Raw genomic sequence first — 27,076 nt, 5'->3', positions numbered from 1 at the left:
ATTCCAGATCAACTCTGTAGCATTGCTTGTCCTCCAACGCAGGAGGACAGTATGGGAAGGTGGTGGAAACAGTTGAGACCACCTGTGTATGCCTGGATTCTTTGAGAGCTGTGAAAAAGGAAGTAGACATACCTAATATGGTATTTTCATCTTGCCCTGGAAATAATGTCCATTTGATGATGTGTGGCCAGAGACCACTCATTTTGGAAAAATGTTGCAAGGAAGTTGTGGGAAACTTCAAACAATGTGCTTTTCTAATCTTTATTTCAACCTTTAAGATATATTCACATGAAAAAAAAAGGTTTGGTAACATCCTAATTCTTTAAATGTATTTGGGGAGTTGTGGCCAACTTTTGTGGTTCTCTAAGGCTAGAAGAGTTAACAAATGGCACGTTTTCTTTTACTGTGGTAGCCAAGCTTATGTAGTTTCTTAGCAGAAATGTTTGCAATATGCAATAGGATTTTTTACCTTATGAACTTAGCACTGAAAATTCAGTAACACAATTATTCTTATTTTCCTTTTTGAGGAGAAACTCAACCTGTCTTCCTAGGCAACACAGGATCAATTGGTGATTGGGTTGACCTTCACATGACTATATGTTCACAGCCTGCAGCTGTGGAACTTTAGTTCTAAAGTCAGAGTTAGTATGTTTTATATGCTTGAAGACCATACCAGATGACATCTTGAGGTGCCTTTAATCTCGAGGATCTATAATTTTGTGGTACATAAGCCATGCCAGAAAATTAACTCGGTACTATTTGGGTACCTAAAGAGAAAATACCTAAAGAGAAAATACATGATTTGTACATATACATTCTCCTTGGGTCACATAGTGCATGATGGGCCTTGCAAAGGGAATATACCATATACATAACAATAATGGTAAGATATCAGCAAGAACAAGCAGCCAGGACTGACAACATACACATTAAGGGCAGAAAAAACTAAATATTGGAGGCAGGGTGCTAGGTAGTAGATTGCTCCCATCAGATCACATGCTATCTGACAAAGTAGGGTAATGTCCTGGAGTCAGGGGTGATGATTAGGAGCATATAATACAATCCACCTCAGTTCACCCACCAGTCACAATGTTTACCTCAGCACCCAAATATACTTCTCCCAAGATGCCCTAAAGTTTTCACCTTTTCCAGCCTCCTGGTCCAATCCAAGAGCTACAGACTTTGAGTGCAAATTCTCTTTCATTCACATTGAGAACCACTGCGAGATGGGGATGACATACAACCCACCTTTCACTCTGGGAGGGCACTGTGAGGAAATCCACAGGCCTACAGGGAACCTACTCAGTGGGTTGCCTAAAAGCCCATTCCACCATCCACCTCACACCTCAAAACTCATGTTCCAGCATCCACTTTGCACCTCACACCCCCCATGTTCCAGCACCCACCTCACACCTCTCCATATTTCAGCATTCACCTCACACCTCACACCCCCATGTTCCAGCACCCACCTCACACCTCTCCATGTTTCAGCATCCACCTCACACCTCACACCCCTCCATGTTCCAGCAGCACCTCACACCTCACAGCCCCATATCCAGCACCCACCTCTCACCTCACAGCCCCATGTTCTAGCATCCACCTCACATCCCCCATCACATCTCACAATCCCATGTTCCAGCACCCACCTCTTACCTCATAGCCCCCTTTTCCATCATCCACCTCATACCACACAACCTCTTGTTCCAGCATTCACCTCATACTTCACAGCTTCTGTGTTTTAGCAGCTGCCTCAGCCATGTGCCCAAACCTCCAAGCTCATCTGTACATTTTTGGCATCTTACCTATCACAGGTGACCCTCTTATTAAAGATTTTCTACCGAATACGTTGAGTTGCTATTTTCTATCACATTTGATGTCAAGTCTTTTATAGACTACTTCCCAGCCTTGAAAGCCTTGCTATGTATTTTAGGCTTTTATATCTGTAGTGTCCTACTTCTGGATGCATTTCCAAATTAGTCAACATTTTCTGTGTCCACAGTTCACTCAAACATCCCAGTGACTTACAACCCACTGCTTTCTGCTCAGCTGGGACTTGATGAGAGGACTCTTGTCTGCACAGCACACCTGAAGCTCTGCTCAGATCAGCGTTTGTCATGCCTGCTTGTGTGGCCTCAGTGGATTAGTGGGGCTGGGTACTGACTCCTAGATAGCCTGTGGTCCCTCCCAGGGTGCATGTTCTTTCATCTTTCTTCTGGATGCATCTTGAGAGGGGAATCCCAGTAGTAATTTTGGTTTTGGAAACATTGTAGAGAGGCATATGTGAATCTATGTTTAACCAGCATCTCCCATGCCTGTTGGCCCACGAGGTCTTCTGTTGAGCTAAGATTATCAACACTTCCGGGAACTCAAGATCTTTGGAACACACTTAATGTTCCATCCATCTTCTGTGTCATGTGAGACTCAGTAGAGCATTGGCTGAAAGTGCTGCTAGTGAGAAGGGAGCCTCACAAGTGGGGTGCAGGGTGAGAGGTCATGGCTTGTTCTGAGTGCCTGATCATTCCAGCCCAATGTGGTTAGACTGAGGACAGGGTGAGGTAGAAGAGAGAGAACGGTGATTCAAAGTGAGGATAATGTTTAGGTTCCAAAACACTGGTTCTGATGAATACATGGATCACTGTGGTGTACTTTGATAGTGTCACTTTCTCTGTCTTTCTTTCCCCCCTCCTTCCTCCCTCTATCTTATCTTCTCATTCTTCTCCTTTCTCTTTTCTTCCTTCTTGCACTAGTATAAGACTACACTGTCATAATAACAAAATATGTAGTATTTTTTAATGTAGTAGAATAACTGACATAACAGAATATAACTGATTTAAGCCCTTAATGAGATCATAAGGAATGTAGTTAAAGTGCAATTTTATCATCACCCATGCATTCTACTTCATAATACATTGAAAGTGGTTGTCTATACTAACAGAGGCTCTGCGATTAGTATGACACCTGTCAAGGTTGTTGGAACCTGCATTGCCCAGAATAGTTTATTGACATTTTTGAAACAACTTTGCCTGTGTTATTTGTAAAAATGATAGTTAAAAAGGTATTGCTTCACATAAAAGTGATCTCTGTGAGCACTTTTGAGAAAAGTTGCATTTCAATGTAGATTTTGAACTTAATTTTAGGTTTCTGTAATATATCACACATAGCAGGCAAAAAATAGAGATATGTTGTTGTTCATGAAAGCTGTTTCTAAAATGATTTGAAACCTCTGAAACAGCATGCATTTTTGTACAGACTTCATGAAATTGTGTACGGTGCTTTATTATCTTTCATGCAGCTTTCAATGATTTTCATGTAGAGTGTATTAAAAACTACTTTTGACCAATTAGAAAAATGCTCTATGTAATACTTTTCAAAAATAGAAAAAATAAGACAAATGTAACCTGCCTTGGAACCATGGTGAGAAGGAGAAGAGCTTTGCTTCTTGGCAACCTGCCTCATTGTATTAAACAAAAACAGGGGAAATTAACATACACTCAGGTTGCTTAGAACTCACTCAAGGCTCCATGCTGTCTTGAAGTTTGTTGATCTGCAACATTTTCCTATAATTCTTTCTCACTGCTCTTTATTCTTTCTCATATACACACATACAAAGCAGGAAATACATGCAATTTTTGGGGGGCAAGTAGTTGGTTTGTTTTGAATGAGAAATATGAAATTAAACCCAAATCTCTCCTGACCATGGCCCAACTGCCTGGCCCTGACTCTGGCCCCACCTCTTCTTCCATTCTGTCCCGGACACTAAAGCCCCTTTTGGCCCTGACACCTATTCAGAGCTGACTCTCCCCTCCTTCTCTGGGTGTCCTGTGTTCTGACTGTGTCATACCTTCAGGCTCCTTTGGCCCAGAACCTCACTCACTCTATTAACCAAACACTCATTTCTTGTTTACAAGGAGTGGGCGCCACACAGCCACGGCACTCCTGTCTCTTTATTGCTGAGTCTTCAGTGCTTTGAGCAGTGAGCAGTGCATTCTTGTTATTTTTCAATTAAAGTGGGCATTTTATTGTGACAGCTTCTTATATTTCGAAGGCATTAATTTCAGCTTTCTAAATTTAGGAAGATATTGCCATGGAATTCTGGAATGAAAAGGATCCTTGGGGTCATCTGATTTGACCCCATATGTTCTTTTTCTTAATTTTTTTTTTTGCTTTTTTATTTAAGTGGTATGCTGAATAGGATTCTACATTCTCTTCTTGTTTTAAGTTTAGCAGTGTCTTGGAGGAGAGAAACAGGCCTTTTTTTTTTTCATTAAAGTTTTAATTCTTACATAGCTGCCTATTCACATAGAGTTGAAAGAAATACAGTGATTCCTTGTACTCTTTATCCACTTTCCCCTGAGGGTAATATTTTTTAACTGTGGAGATGGGAGACATTTCCCTTCTTTCTAGCCTACATTCTTTGGCTAATCTTTTAGGGTTCTCAGAGTCAATTCTAGCATGGGAGTCCCCGCCAACACTAAGCAATTGTCAGACACCCTACTGGTGTCTGAGAACTTAACTCAATTATGACATTATTTTATCTACTGATAAAATCCACAGGTTAAGCATTCAGTGTCCTCTCCCAACTTCAGAAACCAGTCATAAGCTCCAGGCTTCTGACCAAGTGGCAACAAATTCGAGGTTCCAACAACTCCCTCCTTAGGTTTGATTAATTTGCTGGAGTGGCTCACGAAACTCAGGAAAATGCTTACTTATATCTACCAGTGCATTAAAGAATGCGAAGAGACACACAAGGCAAGGTGTCCAAGAAAAGAGTTTCTGATCTCATGGAGCTTGGAGCCCAGCTTGATGGTATGTGAAAGTGTTCTGGTTCCCCAAGAATGGAAGTTCTCTGAAAACAAGGACCAAAAACTATCCTTTTGGATTTTTATGGAGGCTTCATTACACAGTCACGATTAAATAAGTCATTGGCTATTGGCTGATTCATCCCCTCTATCCTCTCTGGAGTTTGGGGAGTGAAACTAATAGTTTTAATCTTCTAGTCACATGGTTGATCTTCCTGGCAACCAACCACTGCCCTTGAGTGGGTGCAAAAGTCACTGTCCTTAATAAGACGCCCATTTTATTATTTATTAATTTATTTATATTTACTTATTTAAATTTTCAATTTAAATTCCAGTTAGTTAACATACAGTGTAATATTAGTTTTGGTGTACAATATAGTGATCCAACACTCCTATATAACACCTGGTGTTCATCATGACATGTGGACTCCTTTTTTTTTCAAGTTTTTATTTAACTTCTAGTTGACATATAGTGTCATATTAGTTTCAGGTGTACAATTTAGTGATTCAGCAGTTCTGTATAATACCTGGTGCTCATCAACACTAGTGCACTCTTTAATCTCATTTCACTTTTATAACTCTGAAATGTTTTCAAGAACTGTGGATGAAGATTAGATATATCTGAGAAACAATTGTTGGTCATCCAAATAACAAAAGATATATTTTTTATCATCATTATATAACGGTTTGCTAATTAAGTTGACAGAAGGTAGATTACTAAGAGAATAGAAACCAATTTTGTACATATAGGAGCCCCCCTCCAGATATGAAACTCAAATAAATAAGCAAAGTAGCCAGCTTTTATATCTTTTAGACAAGAAAATAATACATTTTTGAAGAATTGTCAAGAGAAAAGGGTTTGAGCTTGGGTAGTAAGTCAGTGAAGTAACAAGTCCTGTTTACATAGCCTTCTTAGCCCTGAATTCCCTGTTTCTGGTGATGAGGATGGCATCTATCCTCCTAGTACAGGGGAAATACCTTTCACATAGGATATATATTTATTTTTTCTTTTCATGGGGACAAAAAATGTTTACAGTGTCTTTTTTTGTAACAGCTGTTTCTCAAATAATATTAAGGAGGGCACATATTGCATGAAGCACTGGGTGTGGTGAATAAACAATGAATCTTAGGACACTGAAAAAAATAAAATAAAATTAAGATGTTAAAAAAATAATCAATATGCCAAAGTGACATATTATAGGTCTACCATATTCAGTTCCTCTTTATAAAACTATAGTAGAAAAGCACAACCAGGATATTAATGTAGCCATTCACGATACAGGATATCTCCATTCCCGCAAGAACCCCTCATGTTGCCCTTTTATATCCACAACCAATTCCTTCCATTCCTCCTAATACCCTTCCCACTGACAATTACTAATCTTCCCACTTTTTCTGTAATTTTATCATTTCAAGAATGTTGCTTCTATCAGTGGTTTGTACCTTTTCACCATGATGTAGATGTTTAACCACTCACCTCTTGAAGGACATCTGGCTTATTTCTAGTTTGGGGCAGTTACAAATAAAGCTGCTATGATTATTCATGTACAGGGTTTGTGTGAACATGGGTTTTCATTTCCCTGGGATAAAAAGTGTGGGATGGAATTGATGGGTTATAAGGTAGTTGCATGTTTAGTTTTTTGGACCATTTTCATTCCTACCAACACTCCTCACTCGACATGTGAGTGAGCCAGTCTCTGCATCCTCACCAGCATTTGGTGTTGTTCCTACTTTTTATTTTAGCTATTCTCATAGATATGCTGGGAAATCTCATTGTTTCTAGCCCTAAAGCCCCTTCTGGACTCTGTGGGAGAAACATCTGCCCTCTGTTCTCCCTCCAGCTTGTTCTGAGGTGCAGACCCATGGTTGTGTTTAGTTCCCTGTGGATCATGAGCTCTGTGAGGGGGCATGGTTGGCTTTAGTTTCCTGGCCATTCCCTGAGCACAGTTGTCTATCACTGCCTGGACGTGGTGCCTTGGTGTTTCGTGAATAAGAAGCAGGATCATTCACATTTCGTTTTGGAGGCAGCAGCCTCCTCCAGGGGTCCTGTGAGGGGATGGTGTGGCTCTTACTTCAGCAATCCCTGACAGGTGGGCAGAAGTGCTCCCTTCCATGTCTCAATGCCCTGAGTGTCCATCTGTGCTGAGGACAGAGGTACCCCCTGCTGTGTTCACTAGCCCTTAGCACCTATCTCAGTTTGTTTGGGCTGCTATAATGCAATACCACTGATTGGGTGCCTCATCATCAACAAATTTATTTCTCACAGTTTTGGGGACACAGAAACATTCAGACTATAATTAATTCTACCCCGGCTTCTCAAAATTCATCTTCTTCTTAAATGTAAAATTCATTTCATTTCAATAACCCTGTAAGTCCTAACTCATTCTACCATTAACTTAGAAGTCTAAAGTCCAAAGTCTCATCTAAATAGCATCTAAATCAGATTTGGATGAGAGTCAATGTATATCTGAAAACAAATTTCTCCCAGCTTTGAACCAAAGATGTTGAGTCTGTGAACTCAAATATGTTATGTGCTTCCAAAATGCAATGGTTGAATAAGCATAGGATAGATATCCCCATCCCAGAAGGGAGATATAGGAAAGAAGAAAGGATTGATAGGTCCCCAGCAAATCCAAAACAATTAAGGGTTCTGCCTTCTGTTTTGGGTAGCCCTGCCCCCATGACTTTGCTGGGCACACCCCATTCTGCTGCCTGGAATCAAAGGCCTGTGGTTCTGTTGGTCTACAGCCACTCTGGGTACTGCCCTAGCCAGTGCTTTCTGCTGTGATCTTGTGTTCTTGGTGATCCTATGCCTGGGTCCAAAACTGAGGCTCCAGAGTTTCCCTTCTTCAAAATCTAGGTGGAGATAGCCATGACCCTGTGAATTGCTGAGTACACCAGATCTACTGGAGCCCACAATGTGAAGCAGTGCCAAGTACCACAAGCCCACCCTTTGAAATCCTACATGGCAATATAGGCCCTTGTACTCTGGGTCTAAAATGGGAGGGGCAGCACTGATGATCTCTGAAATACTTTCTGGGCTGTTCTTTCACTGTGTTGGATGGTAGGTCTTGGCTTCTGTTTAGATGGCTGACTATTCTCCCCATTGTCTTGATGAATAGCTCCTAGCTTCTGTTGAGACATCAGATCCAAACTGATAACCTTACCAAATTTGGCCATGCCCTTTGTGTTCATTCCTAAATAAACTTTCTCATTTTTTTCAGTTTGGATAGCCTGAAAAGTACAAATTTTAAAGTTCAACTTCTTATTTATTTATTTATCTATCTTTTGAGGTGAGAAGGGAAGGGATATCTTTACTAGAGGTCTTATTTTCCAAAGTAAATCTTAGTATTTTTTTAATATGTTAAATTTACATTTTATTTTATTTTTTATTGTTACATTAATCACCATACAGTACCTCATTAGTTTTTGTTAGTGTTCCATGATTCATTATTTGTGTATAATACTCAGTGCTGATTAAAGCACATGCCTTCCTTAGTACCATCACCAGGCCACCCCATCCTCCCATTCCCGTCCACTCTGAAACCCTCAGGTTGTTTCCCAGAGTCCATAGTCTCTTATGGTTCATCTCCTCCTCTAATCATTCCCACCTCCTTTCAGTTTTCCCATCCTTCCCCTAATGTCCTCTGTGCTAATTCCTTACATTCCATAAATGAATGAAACCATGTGATAATTGTCTTTGCTTGACTTATTTCACTTAACATAATCCCTTCCCCTTCCATCCATGTCAATGAAATAGTGAGTATCCATCCTTTCTGATGGTTGAGTAATATTCCATTGTATATATGGACCACATCTCCTTCATCCATTCATCTGCAATCCCAGTTTGGCTATCGTGGACATTGCTGCATGAACATTAGGATGCATGTGCCCTTTCTTTTTTGATTAACAGTACCATCTTTAAGTCATTTCTCACTTCTCTCATTTTACTCCAAGCACTGAAGAGTAACCAGGCAGCTTTTTAATCTTTTTGCTTAGAAAACTCCTTAGCCAGTTAGCTAATTTCTTTCCTTATGGGTTCTACCTTGCACAAACTAGGATACAAACACAATTCAACCAAGTCCTTTGACACTTTATAACAAGGATCACCTTGTCTCCATTGTCCAATAACATGTTCCTCATTCTGTCTGAGACCTCCTCAGAATGGCCTTTACTGATATTTCCACCAACATTTTCTTCGTGACCACTTAGGTATTCTCTATGAAGACTGAGGCTTCTCTGAGGACTTTCTTTTCTGAGCGCTCACCAAAATTGCTTTTAATGGTCTGTTAGTAGCAATGTAGGCTTTTCCTGGTGTGTCCTTCCATACTCTTCCACCCTCTACCCATTACCCAGTTCCAAAGCTGCTTCCACATTTTTAGGTATTATAGCAGTGTCCCCACTTTTCAGTACTCGTTTCTTAGGCCTGCTATAGCAAAATGCCACAAACTGGGTGGCTTATAAATGAAAGACATTTATTTCACAGTTTTGGAGAATGGAAGGCAAGATCAAGGTGCCAGCATGGTCTTACACGGTGGAAGAAGCAAGAGATCTCTCTGGATCCTCTTTTATAATGGCACTAATCCATTAATGAGAAATCTGCCCTCATGACCTCATGACTTCCCAAAAACCCACCTTCTAATATCATTTTAGGAATTAGAATTTCAACATATGAGTTTTGGGAGGACATAAACAGTCAGACCACAGAAGCAACCATTAGCATGATACAGTTTTAGAATGTTCCATCACCCCATAAAGACATCCTCGGCCCATTTGCAATCAGTCTCTATTGTTACCTCCAGCCTTAGGCAACCCCAGTATTTTTGTCTCTCTCTAAATTGACCTTTTCTGGATAGTTCATATTAATGGAATGACACAATATGCAGTGTTTTGTGTTTGATTTCTCTCACTGTGCATTATGCATTTTGGGATGATTATTTTATTTTATTTTATTTTAATTTTTCCAGTGTTCCAAGATTCATTGTTTATGCACCACACCCAGTGCTCCATGCAATACATGCCCTCCTTAATACCCACCACCGGGCTCACCCACCCCCCCCTTCAAAACCCTCAGTTTATTTCTCAGAGTCCACAGTCTCTCATGCTTTTTCTTCCCTTCAGATTTACCCAATTCATTCTTAACATAGCATGTATCAGTAGTTCCATGTTATAACATATAATACTTTTTCTTTATCCACTTACCATGGATCGACATTTGGAATGTTTCCAGTTTTTGTCTATTTTGAATAATGTTGCTATGAACATTTATGCTTTATATGAATTATTCAAAGATAAATCAAGGTATAGTAAATTTCTAAGAGTTTATTTGACCAAAATAGGTTTGAATTGGGCAGTGCCAAACGGGGAGTGCTTAGGAGTGCTCTACCACCAGGAGTTATGGGAAATACTTATACAGGGAAAAGAGGGAAACATAGCAAGGAAATGATTTGATTATCTATAGCTTAAGTGTTTGCCATGTTTGGGATGTCTAGTTGGCTGTTTATGATGAGGTGTCCTTATATTTTAATTTCTTAGCCTTGAGGCATTTATTACAGGCTTAGATTTTGGTTTGCTTAATGTAGGCTGCTAAGGTGTTGGAGCCACTTCAGTTTAATGGACTCCTTTAATTAATTTAATTGGACATACATTTTTCATTTCTCTTGAGTAAATTCCTTGGAGTGGAATTTCTGGTCATCTGGTAATTTATTATTTAACTTTTTAAGAAACTGCCAAACTTTTCCATGATGGCTGTACCATTTTACATTCCCACCAGCAGTGTTAGAGGGTTCCAATTTCTCTGCATCTTTGCCTTTCTTCATATTTTGTATCAGAAATTTCATGTTCATTTGAATTATAATTAAATAGAAAAAGTACTTTAATGATTCAGTGATAACACTGAAGTCTCAATTAGATTAAGCATTTGATTATATGCCTTTGGTTTAATAACAGTCTCAGCAATTGGGCAGAATTGATTTATGTTGTGGAACTAATGGTCTAGTTGCCTAGGGATGTATGGTAAATAATTAATGACAATTAACTGCAGACTTCCTTATAGACCATACTTTAGCCTTCTACTTCTACTTCTAGGTCATCTAATTATTCAGGAAATGAATTAGCTTTCTTTAAAAGGCAGACTGGTGCTATTTTCGTGTGTCTCTGGGGGTGTCCAGGCTCTGAAACAGCAAGACCCATGATTTATTTATTTTGTCAATAGATATGGTACAGAATGGCTGACATTAATGGATACAAATAGCAATATAGGCTTTTGTGCATTTTAAACCCCTGTGGACCAGAATGAAATAATTTCCTATGTTCCTTTCCAGATTGTTCACAGAACCCTGGCGGCCATGTTGGGTTCCCTTGCGGCATTAGCAGCGCTAGCTGTGATAGGAGATGTAAGTTGTAACATTTTGAACCAACAGCTTGCCACTCGATAGAGTATAAAATTCAAAGACAGTCCAGGAACTAAGTGTTAGCAGATTATTTTCATTCTTTTATATACTATTTCCACATTTCTCCCTCAGGAACCATGCTAGAAGTATGAACTAACAAACCTTTCAACATTGATGAATATTTTTCATTTGACTTTATTGCAAACACATTTTTTTATTCCTCATATTAGTTGAGGAAAGGCTCATCATGGTCACTCCTTTGCCCCGGGCTATATAGCAGAGTGGTGTTAGAGTTGACTCTGGGTGTTGTCAGCCCTTGGGATCTAGAGGGGGCCATCCTGCCTGGAGCAGAGGTGAGAAATGGAGAGGTTGGGGTTCTATCTTGCAGATACCAGGAGGTCCCTAGAGATGTGTGTTTGGGGGTTGATGGCACCCAATCAGTGTCTGTGTATGGCTTGTCTGGCAAGAATATAGGAATGAATGCAGGGAGGCAGGAGAGGCCAAGCACCCACTGGAGATGGAGGCCTGCCATTGTTTGAGGAGCTGCACACAGAACTGGATTTGAAAACAACTCTATAGAATCTAAAGGAGGGTTCTGCAAAGCACTACTACAGGCTGTTCAGTCAACCAAAGAATAATAACTGGTTTAAAAAACTATGTGGAGCTATGGTTATTTATTTATTTATTTTATTTTTCTTGCCTAGAGTTGGTATAAACAAATACTAACTCTAAGGGTAAAATGTCCTAGAGTCCTAGAGCTTACACATAAGCCACTGTTATTTCTATTAACTCTGAAGGAGTAATGTAGTGTTAGTTATTTAATTTAGAAAACATTAATGTAGCACACAGCCTGTGCTGTGGGTAGCTCCCTGAGCCACAGTGCAATCTTTCCCAACAACTAGAGTCTCGAAGTGCCCTTGCTTCACACTCCATGTTCCCATTTCCCCATGACTCCAGGCTTCCCTAGTCTGCAGGGCTGTTATGAGAATAATTGAGCATGGATGGACAACTGATGAGTAGGACATGTGTGTCCTTCAGTTATTGCCATCCTGGCCTCATGCTCCAACACCAAGGAAGACATATGGGGACCTCACTAACCTCAGGGATCAATCCTGCAATTCAGGCTACAGTTCTTCATGGAATTGCCAGGGACAGGATTTAAGAAATTTGCTTTACTTATAACTAAATGCATAGGCTTGACATTATTATGCCTTCGGTCACAAGTGGTTTTCCTTGATGATATACTCTAATTTCAAAGGCAAGGGGGGGGTGGTATGATTTTTGACTATGGCCCAATGAGTGGGCTTGCCATAAAGAATAGCACATTTTTTTAAAAACAACTTATCACCAGGAGGATAATGTCCAACATTAATTAGGAAATATGTGTTTTGATTGCAGAGACCCAGCCTGACCCATGTGGTGGAGTGGATTGATTTTGAGACCTTGGCCCTGCTATTTGGCATGGTAATTATAATCTTCCCAGTGGGACAGGGCTCCAAGCCTGCTGTAACCCAGCACCTTCCCTTTTGCTGTTACTGCTGATAATCTTTCATTATATTAAAGATATTGTACTGCTTGACAATTAGGGCTTGATTAAGAAGTGTTCGTGCGGGTCTAGACAGTTTCTCCTGTGGAGGAATGGAATGATTGGTGCTCTGGTTAGTTAGGTGGAGAATTGCAGTCATAGGCCTGTCTGATAGTTAAGTAATATTGCCATTTAAAAGATTAAGCAAAATTTCAAAATGACCTTAAAATATAAAGTTACTTCTCTTAAAATATAAATTGGAATATTCTAAATAAGTGAACCAAATAACTTTTGGTGATTGGAAAAACATCTATAGTTACATGGAAAATGGTAGAAATTGTCCTTAAGTAATGGTTTGTGTGTCATAAACTGATTTAATTAGAATAAGTAAAATCTGGTAAGGGCCTGGATAGCAGTGAGAATGCTGCATGTGTTCTTGAACAGACCCCAAAACAGCTAACTGGTCTGAAGGAGGGTTTTCTGTTTCTGGACAAAAGACCTGCTTTGCATAAAGCAAGTTACTATATTTCTTCTTTTTCTTCTTCTTTTTTTTTTTTTGTAATTTTTATCCCCTGGTAGTCAAAACAGAATGCCATGCTACTCTAGGCTTTAATGTGATCAACTAGTTGCCTCCTCTCTGGGTAGGGTGTAAGGAGGCAAGGCAATGCTCTGAACTTAGGCTTTAAAGAGAAACTCATAATTCTCTTGGTCCTGAAAAGTATATAGTGGGGCTTGGGCGTCTGGAAAGAAGAAAGAAGACATAACATATCTCATAAAATAGTCTTAAAAACAAACAAAAAAACCCCCTCAGGGAATGGTATGTTTACCATTTTGCTAATATTTGAAACAGTTTGTAAAAAAACCCTTTAAATAGATGTTGTATTAGTTTCCATGGGCTGCCATAATAAAGTACCATAGATTGATGGCTTCAAGAAAAGAAATTTATTTCCTCACATTTCTGGAGGATGGATTTCTGAGATCAAGGTGTACGCATGGTTGGTTCCTTCTGAGGCGTCTCTGCTTGAATTGTGGATGACATCTTTCCCCTGTATCTTCACCTGGTCTTCCCTCTGTGTGTGTGTGTCTGTGTGCTATCTCCTCTTCTTATAAGGATATCAGTCATACTGGATTAGGGCTTCACTTTAACTTATTCTGAGGTACTAGGGTTAGGATTTTACCATAGGAATTTGTCAGGAAAGTGGCACAATTAAGCCCATAACAAATGGTTTAATTTTTTTCTCAATTGAAGTCAGTTCAGCAAGATTCTAGAACTTTGGAGGAGGAAAGATAGTCTATCTGTCCAGCCACCTGCCTTTTCTTTATTTCATGGCAGTCAGCCACCTGTGGGGCTACTTACCCCAATCCCCAAATCTCTGTCTCTTCTGGGTAGTTTTGGCAACAAATGTGTGGACCAGCTTCCCACAACAATAGAGAACCACACAGGACCTACCCATTCAATTCAGTTCATGTGAAGCATCTATTGGTGAGTGAAGCACCACATTCTACAGACAGCAACAGGTAGAGGTGGTCATTTGGGTTAGGATGAACATCAGTGGTCACTATAGATGAGATAGATATTTATATTGAGTCAATTGATTTTTGGAAATTTCTGTTTTATGCATTTTATTTGAAAGACAGTATTGGACCTACTATTTTCTAAGTAATTTACATAATTTAATTGAATTTTTACAACAGCCTTAGAAGGAATAAAAAATTTAAAGGTGAGGTGAGAAAACTGAAATATAGAGGATTAAATAATTTTGTTTGTACAAGGTTACACTACTTCTAAGTGGCTGAATTAGTACTTGAACCTGCATCTTCTTGCTCCAAGTTCAATACATTGGTATAGTGCTATCTTGGGAGATAGAATAAAGAATTTTCCAGAAAGTTCAGACTGGTCGAAATGTCTGGTTGATTAGGTTTAGAGTAAATGGGACATAATTTTTGTTACTGTCCGTGTGTCATCACTAGAAAGAAGCATGAGTTCTGGGTTTATATAGAACCCAGAGAATAATCATTTCAGTGTAACTGCTCTTTTTTTGCATATCTTGATCAAATTGGTGATGAAAATGTTTCATTATTTTAGGAAACAAAATTTAACTCTGTTTAAAAATCTTAAAATGTTTAGTTGTTGCTTGTGTGGACACGTATGTACAGGAGGCCACATTCTGGCTCCTTTCCTTTCCTGCTTCTAACTTTGTGACTGTGAGCAAGTCATCCCCCATTTCTGCCCCCTGGTTTCCTGGTCTGCAACAGAGTAATGATGGGTACCAGGGTGGCTCAGTTGGATGAACATCCACCTCTTGGTTTTGGCTTGAGTCATGGTCTCAGGGTCATGGGATTGGGCCTTGCAACAGGCTCCATGATCAGCTCAGAGTCTGCTTATCCCTCTCGCTGTCTTCCTTTTCCTGTTTGCTCTTTCTCTTGCTAACATACATGAATAAAATATTAAAAAAACAGAGAGTAATGATAATACCTGATGTTTGTTGTGAAGATTAGGTGGAATGATAATGTACCTTGGTTATATATCCCTGGACAAAAATATAGAGGGACAAACTTGCTCCATTCAGGAAGTTAGTGGACTACACTCAAAAAGACAGGAAGAAGCTTGAAGAAGAGGCAGCTTTCACGCAGAGGCCAGAGCTGAGATCTGTAACTGATCATTCTGATGTCTGTTCAGCATGATGCACTGCTCAAAGATTGTCCATATCTCCTCTTTCTTTTTTTGTATTTGATTATTTTCAGTGTAATGGTGTTCATTGTTTTGGCATCACACCCAGTGCTCCATGCAGTACGTGCCCTCCCTATTACCCACCACCTGCTTCCTCAACCTCCCACCCCCCACCCCCCGCCCCTTCAAAACCCTCTGGTTGTTTTTCAGAGTCCATAGTCTCTCATGGTTCATCTCCCCTTCCAGTTTCCCTCAACTCCCTCTCCTCTCCATCTCCCCATGCCCTCCATGTTCCTTGTTATGCTCCACAAATAAGTGAAACCATATGATACTTGACTCTCTCTGCTTGACTTATTTCACTCAGCATAATTTCTTCCAGTCCCGTCCATGTTGCTACAAAAGTTGGGTATTCATCCTTTCTGATGGAGGCATAATACTCCATTGTGTATATGGACCACATCTTCCTTATCCATTCATCCGTTGAAGAGCATCTTTGTTCTTTCCACAGTTTGGCGACCGTGGCCATTGCTACAATAAACATTGGGGTACAGATGGCCCTTCTTTCACTACATCTGTATCTTTGAGGTAAATACCCAGCAGTGCAATTGCAGGGTCATAGGGAAGCTCTATTCTTAATTTCTTCAGGAGTCTCCACACTGTTCTCCAAAGTGGCTGCACCAACTTGCATTCCCACCAACAGTGTTAGAGGGTTCCCCTTTCTCCACATCCTCTCCAACACACGTTGTTTCCTGTCTTGCTAATTTTGGCCATTCTAACTGGTGTCAGGTGGTATGTCAATGTGGTTTTAATTTGAATCTCCCTCATGGCTAGTGATGATGAACATTTTTTCATGTGTCTGATAGCCATTTGTATGTCTTCACTGGAGACGTGTTCATATCTTCTGCCCATTTTTTTGATCTGATTATCTGTTTTGTGTGTGTTGAGTTCGAGGAGTTCTTTGTAGATCCTGGATATCAACCTTTTGTCTGTACTGTCATTTGCAAATATCTTCTCCCATTCTGTGGGTTGCCTCTTTGATTTGTTGACTGTTTCCTTTGTTGTGCAGAAGCTTTTGATCTTGATGAAGTCCCAAAAGTTCATTCTTGCTTTTGTTTCCTTTGTCTTTGGAGACATATCTTGAAAGAAGTTGCTGTGGCTGATATTGAAGGGGTTACTGCCTATGTTCTTCTCTAGGATTCTGATGGATTCCTGCCTCACGTTGAGGTCTTTTATCCATTTCGAGTTTATCTTTGTGTATGGTGTAAGAGAATGGTCGAATTTCATTCTTCTACATATCGCTGTCCAGTTTTCCCAGCACCATTTATTGAAGAGACTGTCTTTTTTCCATTGTGTATTTTTTCCTGTTTTGTAGAAGATTATTTGACCATAGAGTTGAGGGTCCATATCTGGGCTCTCCACTCTGTTCCACTGGTCAATGTGTCTGGTTTTTATTTATTTATTTATTTATTTATTTATTTATTTATTCATTTATTTATTTATTTTTAAATATATTTTATCTATTTATTTGACAGAGAGAGAGGTCACAAGTAGGCAGAGAGACAGGCAGAGAGAGAGGGAGAAACAGGCTCCCCACTGAGCAGAGAGCCCGATGCGGGGCTTGATCCCAGGGCCCTGAGACCATGACCTGAGCTGAAGGCAGAGGCTTAAACCACTGAGCCACCCAGGCGCCCCAATGTGTCTGTTTTTATGGCAGTACCACGCTGTCTTGGTGATCACAGCTTTGTAGTAAAGCTTGAAATCGGGTAATGTGATGCCGCCAGTTTTGTTTTTGTTTTTCAACGTTTCCTTAGCAATTCGGGGTCTCTTCTGATTCCATACAAATTTTAGGATTATTTGCTCTAGCTCTTTGAAAAATACCAGTGGAATTTTGATTGGAATGGCATTAAAAGTATAGATTGCTCTAGGCAGTATAGACATTTTAACAATGCTTATTCTTCTGATCCAAGAGCATGGAACGGTCTTCCATCTTTTTGTGTCTTCTTCAATTTCTTTCATGAGTGTTCTGTAGTTCCTCGAGTACAGGTCCTTTACCTCTTTGGTTAGGTTTATTCCCAGGTATCTTATGGTTCTTGGTGCTATAGTAAATGGAATCAATTCTCTAATTTTCCCTTTCTGTATTTTCATTGTTAGTGTATGAGAAAGCCACTGATTTCTGTACATTGACTTTGTATCCTGCCATGTTACGGAATTGCTGCATGAGTTCTAGTAGTTTGGGGGTGGAGTCTTTTGGGTTTTCCATATAAAGAATCATGTCATCTGCGAAGAGAGAGAGTTTGACTTCTTCATTGCCAATTTGGATACCTCTTATTTCTCTTTGTTGTCTGATTGCCATTGCTAGAACTTCTAATACTATGTTGAACAAGAGTGGTGAGAGTGGGCATCCTTGTTGTGTTCCATCTCAAAGCAAGCTTTTTCCCATTGAGTATGATATTGACTGTGGGTCTTTCATAAATAGATTTTATGAAGTTCAGGAATGTTCCCTCTATCCCTATACTTTGAAGCGTTTAATCAGGAACAGATGCTGGATTTTGTCAAATGCTTTTTCTGCATCAATTGAGAGGACCATGTGGTTCTTCTCTCTTCTCTTATTGATTTGTTCTATCACATTGATTGATTTGTGAATGTTGAACCAACCTTGTAACCCAGGGATGAATCCCACCTGGTCATAGTGGATAATCTTTTTAATGTTCTGCTGGATCCTGTTTGCTAGGATCTTGTTGAGAATCTTTGCATCCATATTCATCAGTGATATTGGTCTGAAATTCTCCTTTTTGGTAGGGTCTTTGCCTGATTTGGAGATCAGGGTAATGCTGGCTTCATAAAAAGAGTCTGGAAGTTGTCCTTCTGCTTCAATTTTTTGGAACAGCTTCAGGAGAATTGCTGTTATTTCTTCTTTGAAAGTTTGGTAGAATTCCCCAGGGAATCCATCAGGTCCTGGGCTCTTGTGTTTTGGGAGGTTTTTGATCACTGTTTCAATCTCATTACTGGACATCGGTCTATGCAGGTTGTCAATTTCTTCCTGGTTCAATTTTGGGAGTTTATAGTTTTCCAGGAATGCATCCATTTCATCTAGGTTGCTTAGCTTATTGGCATATAACTGTTGGTAATAATTTCTGATGATTGTTTTTACTTCCTTGGTGTTAGTTGTGATCTCTCCCTTTTCATTCATAATTTTATTAATTTGGGCTTTCTCTCTTTTCTTTTGGATTAGTGTCGCCAATGGTTTATCGATCTTATTGATTTTTTTCAAAAAACCAGCTTCTAGTTTCATTGATACATTCTACTTTATCTCTGGTTTCTACCTCAGTGATCTCTGCTCTAATCTTGATTATTTCCCTTCTTGCGTGCGGAGTTGGTTTGACATGTTGTTGATTCTCCAGTCTTTAAGGTGTAGAGACAGCTGGTGTATTCTGGGTTTTTCAATTTTTTTGAGGGAGGCTTGGATGTCTATGTATTTCCCCCTTAGAACCACCTTTGCTGTATCCCATAGGTTTTGGACTGAAGTGTCTTCATTCTCATTGGTTTCCATGAATTGTTTAAGTTCCTCTTTGATCTCCTGGTTGATCCAATCATTCTTGAGCAAGGTGGTCTTTAGTTTCCAGGTGTTTGAGTTCCTTCTGAACTTTTCCTTGTGATTGAGTTCCAGTTTCAAAGCATTGTGATCCGAGAATATGCAGGGAATAATGTCAGTCTTTTGGTATCAGTTGAGTCCTGCTTTGTGACCCAGTATGTGGTCTATTCTGGAGAAGGTTCCATGTGCACTTGAGAAGAATGAGTATTCTGTTGTTTTAGGGTGGAATGTTCTGTATATGTCTATGAGGTCCATCTGGTCCAATGTGTCATTCAATGATCTTATTTCTTTATTAATTTTCTGCTTTGATGATCTGTCTATTTCTGAGAGAGGCATATTAAGAGCTCCTACTATTATTGTATTGATATCAATATGACTCTTTATCTTGATTAATAGTTTTCTTATGTAATTGGGTGCTCCCATATTGGGGGTGTAGATATTTACAATTGTTAGATCATCTTGGTGGATAGTCACTTTAAGAATTATGTAGTGTCCTTCTGTATCTCTGACTACAGTCTTTAGTTTAAAATCTAATTTATCTGATATGAGAATCGCTACCCCCGGCCTTCTCTTGAGGCCCATTGGCATGAAAGATGTTTCTCCTTCCCTTCACCTTCAGTCTGGGTGTATCCTTAGGTAATGGGTCTCTTGTAGACAACATATGGAGGGGTCCTGTCATTTTATCCAATCTGCAACCCTGTGTTTTTTTTATGGGCGCATTTAGGCCATTCACATTGAGAGTGATTATTGAGATAGGTTTTTATTGACATCGTGTTACCTTTGAAGTCTTTCTTTCTGTAGATTGTTTCTATATTTCTGTTCAATGATATTCTTAGGATTTTTTCTCTTTTATAGGACCCCCCTTAATATTTCCTGCAGTGTCGGCTTGGTGGTTGCATAGTCTTCTAAGCCTTGCCTGTCTTGGAAACTCTTTATCTCTCTATCCATGTTAAATGTCAGTCTTGCTGGATAGAGTGTTCTTGGCTGCATGTTCTTCTCACTTAGTACTCTGAATATATTTTGTCAGCCCTTCCTGGCTTGCCAGGTCTCTGTGGACAGGTCTGACCTTATTCTAATGGGGTTTCCTCTGTATGTAAGGAGCTTCTTTGTCCTAGCTGCTTTTAAGAGGGTCTGTCTTGAAACATAATTCCTCATTTTAACTATAAGGTGTTGCAAGAACTTTCAAGAATCTAAAATCTTGGGGGGAAATCTCTCTGCCTCTAGTACGTGAACGTTGTTTCCATTCATGAGATTGGGAAACTTTTCATAGACAACTTCTTCCACTATATCTTCTAGACTTCTTTCTTTTTCCTCCCCTTCAGGGATTCCAATAATTCTGACATTGGAATGTTTCATGGCATCATTTATTTCCCTCTTTCTGTTTTCGTGGCTTCTGAGCTGTTTGTTCCAGGCTTCCTCCTGTTCCTTTCTCTCTATCTGTTTGTCCTCCAGATCACTAATTCTCTCTTCTGTCTCAGTTACCCTAGCTTTTAGAGAATTTAGATTAGATTGGAACTCATTGAGAGCATTTTGAACATCATCCCTGGTGGCTTTCAGTTCTGCCCTAGTCAATTCTGTGTGGTCATCCATGGCTTTCTCCAACCTAGCTATTGCCTGGATAATTGTTAGTCTGAATTCCTTTTCTGACATATTGTCTATGTCGATAGCCATTAGCTCTGTTGCAGAAGGCCCATCCTCTGTATTTTTCTTCTGTTGGGTATTCCTCCTCCTAGTCATTTTGGTAAGAGATGACTGAACAGATGCAGCTGGATTTATTGATTGTGTTGCAGTCAAGGTGCACCCTGGAACGCTTCTGTGAAATCAGGTTTCCCCACCCAAATGAGAGAAAAAAGAAAAGGAAAAGAAATAGAGAAGAAGAAAGAAAAAAAAGCAAAAGAAAAGAGGAAAAAAAAAGAGAGAAAGAGACAGGAATAAAAAAGGGAAGATAAAAGAGAAGGCTCAGCCAAATGGGCCCCAAGTTAAGATTTATGAAGTATTCAACCAAAAACAGACAAACAAAAAGACTGTTAAAAGTATATGACAAGAGAAAAAAATGTATATATATATATATATATATATATATATATATATATATATGAGCAAAAAAAGGGAAGAACCTCATCAGCAAGAACCCCACGTATAAGATTTATATATTATCAGGACAAACACAAATTCACAGAAACACTGGCAGAAGGAAATTTGGGAGAGTGGTTATAAATTCTCAGTGTGGGCGAGGAATGTTATTTTGATTCTTCCTGGATGTATCTTGATGTTTTTGTTAAGGGACTCAACTTTCCTAAGTTACAGGGGGATTAGAAACTGGCTTGCCTCTAGGGGTAGCATTGATTGGGGAAAGGGGATTACCTTGAAGTTTAACTCTATATGTATAGTAGAAAATAAAAATTAAAAAAGAATAAACTAGACTAAACTAAGTTAAAATGAGAAAAAAATTAAAAAATAGAAAAGCAAAAGAAAAACACGGGTGTATGTATCAAAAAGTTCAGGTTAGAAGGTTATTAAGGAATTTGATGTACTGGACATCTCAGTTTGATGGTAAATAGGTTAAAAAATTATCTGTATGTATAAAAAAAAAGAACCAGAATATTGGTAAAGAGTTAAAAATAAAAGTTGTATTTATGAAGTAGTGGTGGTTGTTCTCTTGTAGTCTTCTTTTTTATTTTTTCTTCCTTCCTGGTTGGTTTTCTGGGGGAGGGGCCTGCCACGTGGGTTTTCAGACAATGATGTTCCCTGAGTTAGGTCCTCCTGCTCCCCTCAAGCGGGTGGGCTCTGAGGAACCTGTTTTTTTTCAGGCTTTTGATCTCTGGGAGTTTTTATGTCCTTTCATCTGTTTTCTCTCACCTTGACAGCTTTTGATGGTTTTTGGAGTTTTAGAGGAGAGCAAACTGCACCCAGACCTCCCTCTCAGAGAGAAGCCTCAGAATGTTCTTCAAGAGCTGCTGGCAGATTCGGTTCTGAGTCACTGTCCCTGAGGATGCAGGAGCTCCTCGTTGTACCCAAAACCAGGGCAGCGGTGGCTGTCTGGGCAGCTCCAGACCGCCAGAGAGGTTCTGAGCAGAGATTGCACACTGAGATTTTCCCGCTGTCCCGGGCTGGGAATGTCTGGTTTTTCTGGGTGCCAGAGCTCCAGGCTAGCGCCTATGAGCACCTCTCCCAAGGGAGGGTGTGGGAGGCATGTGTTTCAGGATTGCCGTCTGGCCAGGCTCCCAGCCCCTCACGGGAGCCGGACCCTACTCTTTCTCGGGTGCGCTGCCTGCTCAGGCACGCTGGTGGCTCAGGGACTGAGACCTGATTTCTCTGTCGCACTCTCTCTGGCTCAGCACCAGGGGAGGCTGTCCTGGGTCCGGGGACTTAGATCCCTGTCCCTACCTGCCCCAATTCCCACTATATCCCCCCCGATCCTTTGCTCTTTGTTTTTTGAGTGCTTTCAACCAGACTCCAAGTTAATGCTGGTCCCCAGACGCAGGGCACTCTCATATTGGGGTATTACTTTCCAATTGGTCACCTCTGTTGGCTCCCTCCCCCTTTTGTTTATCTTCTGATATCAGTCCGATGTTCCCACTCTGCTTTACCTGCCACTGGCGTCTTCTGCTCCTATAGAGATCCAGGCGTGAATAATTCTGATCTCAGGCTAATTTCATGGGTGGTCGGAGTTCTTTGGTAGGTAATCAGCTCACTTTAGGTTAGGGGCTGAATCGGCACCTCCTTCTACTTCCCCGCCATCTTGACTCCATATCTCCTTTTTCTGTTTTCCCCACAGATGATCTTAGTAGCCATATTTTCAGAAACTGGATTTTTTGATTATTGTGCTGTAAAGGTAGGTTTAATGTGGTATTTTATATTTATGTATTAACTAATTTATTTTTTGCCATGATGTATTCAGTTAGTAAAACTACCATTTAAAGCAAATACTTTTTTTCTTTCTCTTTTCTTTTAAAAGCAAATATTTTAAAGTTCCATCTCCTTTTCAAAATCTGTAAGACTGGGTACAGTTGTCATGCAGAGTTAGGTGGCTCTGAGCAACACTTCCCTTTTCTTGTCAAACTGAAAAATGAGATAAAGGAAAAGAGTATTTGAGTTGAATGTTTGTGTAACACTAGTTTAATTGGCAAGTTGAAAGCTACATATCAAATACTGTTTTGCATTTTAGAACATCTAAATATTTTAAGTTATCAGCTTCTGATTACTTGCTTTTTGGTGAAATGATTTCAATGATTACTTTCTAATCATTGAACATACAAACATTCACTTTTATAAGTGTACTCCTGAGGAATCCACCAGCAAGTTCTGGCAGCCTGACTGCGCACTGGAGCTATCACTCAGGGATGGTGAGAGATCTTGCTATGCTTTGCTAATGCAAAGACTAATGTTGTGCTTGATTTTTTTTTAAACTGGAAGTTTTTTTTTTTTTAAGATTTTATTTATTTGACAGACAGAGATCACAAGCAGGCAGAAAGGCAGGCAGAGAGAGAGGAGGAAGCAGGCTCCCTGCTAAGCAGCCAGATGTGGAACTCGATCCCAGGACCCTAGGATCAGGACCTGAGCTGAAGGCAGAGGCCTTAACCCACTGAGCCACCCAGGTGCCCCGGAAAGTTCTTTTAAAAGATTATTTACTCATCAAAGCCTTTTACAAACTCTGAATGATAGAACTATGCTATGATTTTTGCCATCTTCATGTACTTTCAAATATCTGGCCTCGTCCTCTCAATATTGGTAGTAAAATTCCCTAAGATTTAAGTTGCCAGCAATCATCAGGCTTAAGGGTCACAGCCCAGTCTGTCTAACCAAAAGGAGACTGTAAAATACTGGATAATGTTAAAGGGATAGGGGGCCATAACCTTGTAATCAGTGAACCATCACAGGGCACTGTGAAAAGGAGAATCAGAGGGAAGGAATGTAGGCCAACGTGGGTTCAGAATGTTCAGGTACAAGACATCATTTCCTCATCTTAGCAAATTTAGGAATTCATGGGTCTAAGTTTTTCCACCATGCAGTGTTTTTTGCACCCCTATTCTTAGAATCCATAATGAAAAGTCATATTTTTTCTTCAGCCCTACTCATCAAGGCTTGTTCCTTTCTATGTATGTGCATCTCAGACATACCGACTATCTAGAGGAAGAGTGTGGGCCATGATCATCATGTTGTGTCTTATTGCCGCTGTCTTGTCTGCCTTCCTGGACAATGTCACCACATTGCTGCTTTTTACTCCTGTGACCATAAGGTAGGTAGGCAGATTGGCCCTACCTGGGCATTAGATCAGGCTCATGGTGGTGTGTTCTCACTGTTCAATCTAGTTCCCCACTTCCCTTTGCTGTTTTGCCCTGGTCTAGCCTGTGCATCCCTTGGGACTGTGGTGCTCAGTGCTCTTAGCTAAGACTATGGTTTTGGCTGTGGCTATGGCTATGATAGCAGCAGCAATGGCCACAGAAATACCTGTGGGAGTCAGAAGACTCAGGCGTTGCTGTCCAGGGGTGGGGGACAGACTATTAGGTGCCAGAAGTTCTTATCCACTGGACTGGTCACAGGTATGACAGAGCAGTGTGGGAGGTCTGGGAAAGGTGGGGCAGCCATCTTGCTCTCACCAGACTCCTTGGAAGGTTGCAGGACCTGGCCTGAAAAGACTTTGCAGGGTAACTTTCTGAAAGAGAGATTCAGTTTGATTCCATTTAATTTTAATTCCACCCACTTTATTAATTAGACATTAATTGAGCATCAAAGGCCATTTGCCCTGAATCTTCTGAAGCTTGAGCTTCAGACCCTGTCATTATTCAGGCCTCTTGCAAGGCCATGGACCTATAATTTTATCCATACTTTTTTAAAAAAGGATTTTATTTATTTACTTGAGAGAGAGAACGTAAGTGAGGAGAGAGGCGGAGGGAGAGAGAGAATCTGAAACAGACTCTGTGCTGAGCTTGGAGCCTGACGCGGGACTTGATCTCAGAACCCCGAGATCATGACCTGAGCCGAAATCAAGAATTGGACTCTCAACATGTTGAGCCACCTAGGCATCCCCGTTTATCCATACTTAATGTTCTTGATTTTGAGGATGGTTCCCCAGCATATCATGGTCCTTCCCTGCTTGGACCCATCATATTCTGGTGTTTGGCTGGTCTTAGGAAAGCAGGTATCATAGAGGTTGAGGGGAGCTAGCTATATAATGAAGGGTCCCAGACAAGTCACTTTAGCTACACTAATCTGGGTTGTACCATCAAAGGGACTAACCCAAGCTGTGTTTTGAGGTTCTTCTGGACAAGAGGCCCTCCTGGTCATGAGGCATGAGACATAGCAAGTTCAAAGTAATCAATAAGAAGCTACTTCCAGGGCTCAGTACTAATTCTAGGTGATGTCTTTGGCATTTGAAGAATGGTTACTCTCAGAGGTGGAGTGAATTGGAGCGGGGGGAAGAGTTTGGGGAGAGGAGCAAGAGGGTGCAGAGGAGCAGAGAGCAGACAGAGTTCCCATGGATGCAGCCTACAGTATGGAGAGTGATTTTTTGTCCAAGTTCCCGCAAACTTGGTTGCCTTGTCCCTTCTGTGCATTTAGGCACAGATTTGGGATGAGGGACACTGAACTCAGGCTTCCTGTGAGGGGAGTGTGGCACCTCCTAGTATGTGGGTTCTTCTGAGGGCAAACAAAGGCTAGAAAGAATGTGTTTAAAGGGTGCTCTAAACCGTAACATGTACTACTAATGGCAGGCACTAAACTCTGCTTTGAGGAGACCTCAGGGGGCAAGAGGAAGGCCACACTCACCCCCCTCCAACGAGGGCGGCTCTGCTGTGGTCACCAATTTGAAAACCATAGTGTCACCTACATGTGCCAGGTCCAAGCATCTCATTCATTGCATTCTCTGATGGCAGCTCCAATGAGAGAGGGCTTCCAGGGGAAGCCCATATTCCTGGCATCCCTCAGCCTCGCTAGGATTTGTTTATATCCTCATGGTTACAGGAAACAACTTTGTAATTTTCTGTGAGAGTAGCAATTCCATTTATTATCTAAAATTGCATCTTTCAAGATTCAAGTGTTAGTGTGCTCAGATTCACTATTTATATTACCGTATTCTTCATGACTTTATGAGATTAATCAGATTCTGCCTTTGTCTGGAGTAGCATTAGTCTTCACAGTTAAACAGCTAAGCCCATTTACATAGGATGCCATCTCTGTGCTTGCTCCAGCATTATTGATTAGTGTACACTATTTTCTTGCTGGAGGCAGATCCTGGGAGCTTTCTCAGCTGAGAGCTGCTGCTGTTGCTGTTTGGGGTCTGATCCTCATTTTGGATTCATTTCTGTCCGTGGTTCCTGGATACCATTTCCTCTTCAGCTTTCACACAGATCTTTAGGCTGATTACCGCCCCCCACCCCAGGTGTGCTGTTGGTTATGCTCTGTGCTGGGAGATGGTAGGAAGGGCCCCTGACTGCAGCAGCCTGGACACCCAAAGCCTGGTTTCTGTATAGAAGTGGGCACTGCAGATGTGTAGTTGTGGTGGGCCATGATATGTTTCCTAAACCTTCTTTAAGGCAACGTTTTTCAACTTCATGCTCACTGGGTCTACCTAGGGGGCTGTAGAATGCTGCTGTTCAAACCCACTCCCAGGGATTGATATGTCACAGGGCTGGACAGCAGGACTTTCAAAGGTTCCTAGACAAATCTAGTATGCAGCCAAGGTAGTTACACACAGCTATAGAATGTGTACTCCTTTTCCAAGGAGAAGGTCCACAGGAAGGGTGAGGAGAAACATTAAGGGCTCAGTATCTGAGAAAGGGAAGGTGGGTAAAGAATTAGGGTGGTAGGCTTGGTGTGAGTTACTGAGTATTGGTACTTTGTGTGCTGCCCCACCCCTGACTCAGAGGGGTCTGGTGGCCAGCACCATTCACTTGTGCCAGGGCATGCACTCAGGGAAATGTGCCCCCTCCAGATCTGTGGGGGGTCTGATGGGGTATATTTTCAAATCGATGGTTAAGATGGATGGTCAGTTAACTTTCAGAGAAATGCAATTCTGAGCGTTAACTGTAGCTCTGTAACATTGTTGTCTTTGTTTATCCCCCAACATTGCATTTCTTAGAGCATGTGTGTGCACCT

The 27,076-nt window shown here is 40.7% G+C and overlaps 1 protein-coding gene across 1 annotated transcript in view; it reads left to right on the top strand.

Annotated features, from left to right (window-relative positions):
- Positions 1 to 27,076, top strand: part of OCA2 (OCA2 melanosomal transmembrane protein) — a 530,032-nt gene that overhangs the window by 133,849 nt on the left and 369,107 nt on the right. The window contains exons 9-12 of the mRNA XM_046009122.1: positions 11,123 to 11,194; positions 12,590 to 12,655; positions 22,758 to 22,814; positions 24,094 to 24,218. Coding sequence (XP_045865078.1) covers positions 11,123 to 11,194; positions 12,590 to 12,655; positions 22,758 to 22,814; positions 24,094 to 24,218 — 320 coding nt within the window. The remainder of the gene's footprint in view (positions 1 to 11,122; positions 11,195 to 12,589; positions 12,656 to 22,757; positions 22,815 to 24,093; positions 24,219 to 27,076) is intronic.

The sequence above is a fragment of the Meles meles genome, chromosome 6, assembly GCF_922984935.1.
Source record: "Meles meles chromosome 6, mMelMel3.1 paternal haplotype, whole genome shotgun sequence".
NCBI classification, from domain to species: Eukaryota; Metazoa; Chordata; class Mammalia; order Carnivora; family Mustelidae; genus Meles; species Meles meles.
Note: the sequence above shows the minus strand (reverse complement) of the source record. Positions and strands in the feature narration are given on the sequence as shown.